Source organism: Salmo salar, chromosome ssa06 (genome assembly GCF_905237065.1).
Source record: "Salmo salar chromosome ssa06, Ssal_v3.1, whole genome shotgun sequence".
Lineage (NCBI taxonomy): Eukaryota > Metazoa > Chordata > Actinopteri > Salmoniformes > Salmonidae > Salmo > Salmo salar.
The window spans coordinates 37,709,645-37,716,711 of NC_059447.1; the positions used below are offsets into that span (position 1 = coordinate 37,709,645).

General features: G+C 42.6%; 1 protein-coding gene across 2 annotated transcripts; it reads right to left on the reverse strand.

Annotated features, from left to right (window-relative positions):
- Nucleotides 1-28: 28 nt before the first annotated feature.
- On the reverse strand, nt 29-6,857 carry LOC106607370 (DNA-3-methyladenine glycosylase-like). Of its 2 annotated transcripts, none has more exons than XM_014204288.2 (3): nt 6,408-6,857; nt 1,239-1,443; nt 29-890 (listed from the first exon to the last, which is right to left on the reverse strand). In XM_014204288.2, exons 1-3 carry the CDS (start codon nt 6,483-6,485, stop codon nt 433-435), a joined length of 741 nt encoding a protein of 246 aa, XP_014059763.1. In that variant the 5' UTR covers nt 6,486-6,857; the 3' UTR covers nt 29-432. The 2 variants fall into 2 exon arrangements, with proteins under 2 accessions (XP_014059763.1, XP_014059762.1); XM_014204287.2 differs by having other exon boundaries at nt 6,246-6,857.
- Between the last annotated feature and the right edge of the window lie 210 nt (nt 6,858-7,067).

Sequence of the window (7,067 nt, forward strand, 5' to 3'; positions counted from 1 at the left end):
TCTGTGAAATCAATGATTCCAAGAGAACTTTTCAAGCAAGGATGTTTATTAATGAGAATGGCTGGAATGACAATTCTAGTTGCTTTGATAGCAGGGAGGGGAGGCTAGATCAAATATTTTACAGATGTTTGGAATGTAGTTTAATCATTTGTAGCATACAAATATGGCATATTCCGGATTTGTGTTTGGGCAACAATGTGTGTATCTAAGAAGTAATGATAAATTGAGTCTGGATTCCCCTCAGAGCAAACATTTTGGCTTTGGGTCTTTTGCAATGATTTCCCCATAGCTAGACCAAATGACTGAAATAGCTCATAGCTGACATGTTTTCACCTGCTCTAGCATTATGTCTGTAAAAACTTGTTTATAGTTAAGAAAAAAACAAAGTATTTACTCATCATGGTTTGATACAATTCAAAAATATTCCCAGTTTCAACTCTGTCCTGTGTCACCATCACATACGTCCACAGAGGAGGACGCAAAGTCTGATATCACATTGTTGGCCAGTGAGTGAGTCTGTGTCTCTGCCTGTTTGTTCACTACACTCACACAGTGGTGACCACGCAGATAGAAGCGCAGGGGTTTGGTGGCCCATTCCCCATGAGAGTCAATGCCGATCCGGCTTGCTGAGACCACCTCCCTGAGGTCTGGCTCTTGCGGTCCTATCTGGGTGTCCCTCTCCAGCCACACCTCTGGGTCTGAGGCTACATCTCTCCGGTCGAAGCAGTGTGGTATGTCCAGGGCCTGGCACAGCTTTGAGGGACCATTGCATAGCTCCTTGTCCTTCAGGGGCCGGGCCCCCTCCCTCCGCCTGGCTGTCTGCAGCTGCTTCATCAGAGGCAGGCCATGTAGAGGTTCCAGAGCCCGCAGAAGCACGGCAGCACCCTCCCCTAGAGAGAACACACACAGGGAATGATAGAGTGGAGCCATACTGTCTCCTTCCTTTGCCCCTTTTCCAGTGTGAATGAATGGATAATAACATGGTGCAACATATAATATAACGTCTTCAATAATGAGAAACAGTTGAAAAAAGAACTATCGCCTAATGAAAGTAACATGGGAGCCTGGGAGATGCAACACTACTTAGTCTCTAATGAGGTGATTTTCCTACAGATAAGGCCAACACACTGAACTTTACTGCGTGTGGTTTTAATGGCAGTTTGGTTTATTAATGGTGGTTTGTTCCACTGCCTTCAGGGTAAGCCTGGCTGTTGTACTGTTTGGTTGTATGGTCTTACCTTGACTGGAAACATTCATACAGAGGTAGATGCCATAGATGGGGTACACATAGATGGTGCCAGGTTTCATAAACATTGCTGTGTTCCTCTCAGTGCATTTTCCCCCAGCAGAGTGAGAGGCTTTGTCCTCTCCTCCCAGGTAGGCCTCAGTCTCCACCACCCTCCCTCTCAGCTCAGTGCCATCCGCACTCCGACGCACCAATACCTTGCAGCACAAACAAGGGATAGCCCAAATAAATACTTTCTTTCATGTGTGTCCTCAGTGGGTAAGTCTTCAGTAGGAACTTGATCTATTGTTGTCTCTGAAGAGAACTAGACTACATGTGTGGGGTCACAATAAGCCCTGCTGATGGTGTATGTGTGCCAATGGCTGTGCAACCGCTGGCTGGACTCCAATGTTGATACAGGAACACACACATTTCCCCACCATGTTTAGCTAGATCATTCAACTCATCAACTCAAGAGGTGAACAAATTATTGTCTATCAACAATGACAAGCCACCAGGGTCTGACAATCTAGATGGAAGATTACTGAGGATAATAGCAGACGATATTGCCACATCTTCAATTTAAGCCTACTAGAAAGTGTGTGCCCTCAGGCCTAGAGGGAAGCTAAAGTCATTCCGCTACCCAAGAACAGTAAAGCCCCCTTTACTGGCTCAAATAGCTGACCAATCAGCCTGTTACCAACCCTTAGTAAACTTTTGGAAAAAATTGTGTTTGACCAGATACAATGCTATTTTACAGTAAACAAATTGACAACATAATTTCAGTGTACTTATAGGGAAGGACACTCAGCAAGCACAGCCCTTACACAAATGACTGATGATTGGCTGAGAGAAATTGATGATAAAATGATTGTGGGGGCTGTCTTGTTAGACTTCAGTGCAGCTTTTGACATTATTGATCAAAGTCTGCTGCTGGAAAAACTGGTGTTATGGCTTTACACCCCCTGCTATAATGTGGATAAAGAGTTGTCTTAATGGAAGCCTATAAAATATAATCCAGTTAGAATCAGGAATTCCCCAGGGTAGCTGTTTAGTCCCCTTGCTTTTTTACTAACTAACTGACTGAGTAAAGCCATAGTTTCAATGTATGCGTATGACTCAACACTATACATGTCAGCTACTACTGAAATGACTGCAACACTCAACAATGAGCTGCAGTTAGTTTCAGAGTTGGTGGCAAGGAGTAAGTTAGCCCTAAATATTTCTAACACTAAAAGCCTTGTATTTGGAACAAAACACTCACTAAACCCTACACCTCAACTAAATCTTGTAATAAATAATGTGGAAGTTGAGATGACTAAACTGATTGGAGTAACACTAGATTGTAAACTGTGTGGCTCAGTTGGTAGAGCATGGTGTTTGCAACGCCAGGGTTGTGGGTTCGATTCCCACGGGGGACCAGTACGGGGGGAAAAAAATGTATGAAATGTATGCATTCACTACTGTAAGTCGCTCTGGATAAGAGCGTCTGCTAAATGACTAAAATGTAAATTATCAAAACATATTGATGCAGTAGTAGCTAAGATTGGGAGAAGTCTGTCTTTAATAAAGCGACGCTCTGCCTTCTTAACAAAACTATCAACAAGGCAGGTCCTACAGGCCCTAGTTTTGTCGCACCTTGACTACTGTTCAGTCGTGTGGTCAGGTGCCACAATGAAAAGATCTTATGAAAATTGCAATTGGCTCAAAACAGGACAGCACGGCTGGCCCTTGGATGTACAGTTGAAGTCGGAAGTTGACATACACTTAGGTTGGAGTCATTAAAACTCGTTTTGCAACCACTCCACAAATTTCTTGTTAACAAACTATAGTTTTGGCAAGTCGGTTAGGACATCTACTTTGTGCATGACAAGTAATTTTTCCAACAATTGTTTACAGATTATTTCACTGTATCCAAATTCCAGTGGGTCAGAAGTTTACATACACTAAGTTGACTGTGTCTTTAAACAGCTTAGAAAATTCCAGAAAATGATGTCATGGCTTTAGAAGCTTCTGATAGGCTAATTGACATAATTTGAGTCAATTGGAGGTGTACCTGTGGATGTATTTCAAGACCTACCTTCAAACTCAGTGCCTCTTTGCTTGACATCGTGGGAAAATTAAAAGAAATCAGCCAAGACCTCAGAAAAAAATGATAGACCTCCACAAGTCTGGTTCATACTTGGGAGCAATTTCCAAAACGCCTGAAGGTACCACGTTCATCTGTACAAACAATAGTACGCAAGTATAAACGCCATGGGACCACGCAGCCATCATACCGCTCAGGAAGGAGACGCGTTCTGTCTCCTAGAGATGAACGTACTTTGGTGCAAAAAGTGCAAATCAATCCCAGAACAACAGCAAAGGACCCTGTGAAGATGCTGGAGGAAACAGGTACAAAATGATCTATATTCGCAGTAAAACGAGTCCTATATCGACATAACCTGAAAGGCCGCTCAGCAAGGAAGAAGCCACTGCTCCAAAACCGGCATAAAAAAGCCAGACTACGGTTTGCAACTGCACATGGGGACAAAGATCGTACTTTTTGGAGAAATGTCCTCTGGTCTGATGAAACAACAATGGAACCGTTTGGCCATAATGACCATTGTTATGTTTGGAGGAAAAAGGTGGAGCCTTGCAAGCCGAAGAACACCATCCCAACTGTGAAGCACGGGGGTGGCAGCATCATGTTGTGGGGGTGCTTGGCTGCAGGAGGGACTGGTGCACTTCACAAAATAGATGGCATCATGAGGTAGGAAAATGATGTCGATATATTGAAGCAACATCTCAAGACATCAGTCAGGAAGTTAAAGCTTGGGCGCAAATGGGTCTTTCAAATGGACAATGACCCCAAGCATACTTCCAAAGTTGTGGCAAAATGGCTTAAGGACAACAAAGTCAAGGTATTGGAGTGGCCATCACAAAGCCCTGACCTCAATCCTATAGAAAACTTGTGGGCAGAATTGAAAAAGCGTGTGTGAGCAAGGAGGCCTACAAATTTGACTCAGTTACATCAGCTCTGTCAGGAGGAATGGTCCAAAATACCCCCAACGTATTGTGGGAAGCTTGTGGAAGGCTACCTGAAACGTTTGACCCAATTAAACAATTTAAAGGCAATGCTACCAAATACTAATTGAGTGCATGTTAACTTCTGACCCACTGGGAATGTGATGAAAGAAATAAAAGCTGAAATAAATCACTCTCTATTATTATTCTGACATTTCACATTCTTAAAATAAAGTGGTGATCCTAACTGACCTAAGACAGGTAGTTTTTACTAGGATTAAATGTCAGGAATTGTGAAAACTAAGTTTAAATGTATTTGACTAAGGTGTATGTAAACTTCCAACTTCAACTGTACACAGAGAGCTAATATTAATAATATGCATGTCAATCTCTCCTGGCTGAAAGTGGAGGAGAGATTGATTTCATCACTACCTTTATTTATCAGAGGTATTGACATGTTGAATGCACCGAGCTGTATGTCTAAACTACTGGGACACAGCTCGGACACCCATGCATACCCCAAGGGGTCTCTTCACAGTCCCCAAGTCCCGAACAGACTATGGGAGGCACACAGTACTACATAGAGCCATGACTACATGGAACTCTATTCAACATCAAGTAACTGACACAAGCAGTAAAATTATATTTTAAAAACATTAAAAAACACCTTATGGAACAGCGGGGATTGTGAAGCAACGCAAACATTGGCAGACACATGCATACACACGATAACATACACACTATACATACACGTGGATTTAGTACTGTAGATACGTGGTAGTGGTGGAGTAGGAGCCTGAGAGCACCCAGCGTGTTGTAAAATCTGTGAATGTATTGCAATGTTTTAAAATTGTAGAAACTGCCTTAATTTTGCTGGACCCCAGGAAGAGTAGCTGCTGCTTTGGCAGCAGCTAATGGGGATCCATAATAAATACAAAAAATCAAGAGGCCATGAGACTCAGCCGAGAAGGCATCTAGTATAGATGGAGCTGGCAGGGGGACAAAGTAGTATAAAGTGAGGTTAATGTGAGAAGGAAAAAAAGATTTCTCTACAAGACAAGTCCTCTCCCATCAGTTGTTTGGATCTCAGTCAGCACCAACTACTCAGAGTCAGAGGGTTTCTTTCAGTGCTGTTGAAAGAAGTCACCATTGAGGATAGCAATTATTTCAGCATTGAGCAAAGGACTGTTCGCAAACCACACAGTGTTCTGAGGCAGTGTGTGCTGGAAGGCTGGTGGAATGCATGATCACACCGGGGGGGAACCAAGCTTCTCTGACAATTAACAACCAGCCCGGAAGCCTTGCCACATGATAATGGCTTTCATACTTTTTATTACAGCCTTCCTGTAAACTGGTCCAGACATAGCTTAATTAAACACAAACATGCACAGGATTCAGCCACTGGAGGGCTTAAAAAGAAGCAGCGTGCAAAGGAGTCATGGCTAAGATTATTAATAGTCACTCTGCATACACAAGCACTTCCTGGCTTTGAAATTTGCTGGTCGTTTGAATGCAAGCACAGTGTTTCTGTTCAGGATTAAAATAGATGACCTTTCCAACTCCCAGTTGCAACAATAATCCTTAGAGGTGACTACAGATTGTTACACCAGATAATCATTTTTCTGTTCCATGACGTAATCCAACAATATGTACGCTACCATCATGTCTATTTCAAGTCTTCTCTCATTGATCGAGACAGGTGTCTGTTGTTCATGACACGAGCACCTTGGGGTGGACACCTACCAGTCTCGATCAATGAGAAAATACTTGAAATAGACAAGATGGTAGCGTACACATTGTTGGATTACTTCAGGGAGCAAATAAAGTTCAATCACATTATCTGGTATAACAATCTGTAGCTATATCAGAGGTAGACATTAGTCCACAAAGAGCCCCCTTCCCATCACGAGGGCTGCCCTAGTCATAAACCTATCTACTGTTATAATCTGTATCTGATCAAGGGTTATTCAACAGCGGTTTGGGTTACAATGATGTTTGATTCTAGGGAACGTACCTTGCCCAGGAATGCTTTAGCTAAACTTATACAGGGCTGGTTGAAGAACTCTTCTCCAAGCCTTTCGGGGTCCCCCTCCTTGGAGAAATACTGACTCTTCACTGTCCCAGGTTTGACATCATCAACATCACCGCTCTCATGGTCATGGACGGTAGACCTCACCTGTCTCAGTGACACGCCCCTCTTTACTTGGTCCTCGGTCTCCGGTACGGATATTTGCGTCCTCTTTCGCCCTGACATGCTACATTGCTTGATGTACCCGAGCTTGTAATCGAGTAAAAATAGCTACCTAGCCAGATATACTTATAACGCTTTCATCTGTTACCTAGCTTGTTAACTAGACATGTTTTTTTTGCCTATAAGGCTAAAAGCATTAGCTAGCTAGTCAGTCTTTTTGTTTTGTTGAAACGATGTAGGGTTGTTGAGGCACATTTATGTTAGCCAGAACATACAGGCCTATTCAGTATGCAACATCAATAATGTCCGTTTCCTATGTATTCATCTGAAATTGGTTTTGCACCCACAAATTATTTGTTATAGAAAATATTTGTCAAAAGCCGGTTTGGCTTGCTAGTTAGCTAGCTGTATCGCTTGGGATGCTGGGACTTCTGCTGCGTTTATAACTAAGTGGGAAGGTGGTAATTACATGTTGTGAAGTCGTAAATACGAGTTGGGTGCATTCACGTGCTTTGAACTTGTTGAGAAACGCCGATTGGCTCATGTCAACCATCGACAAAAAGTACAGCTATCATGCTCGCAAGCAATTATAGTGATAAAAAAAAAACATTAATAGATTGCTTTCTATAAATACTATTTTGTTGA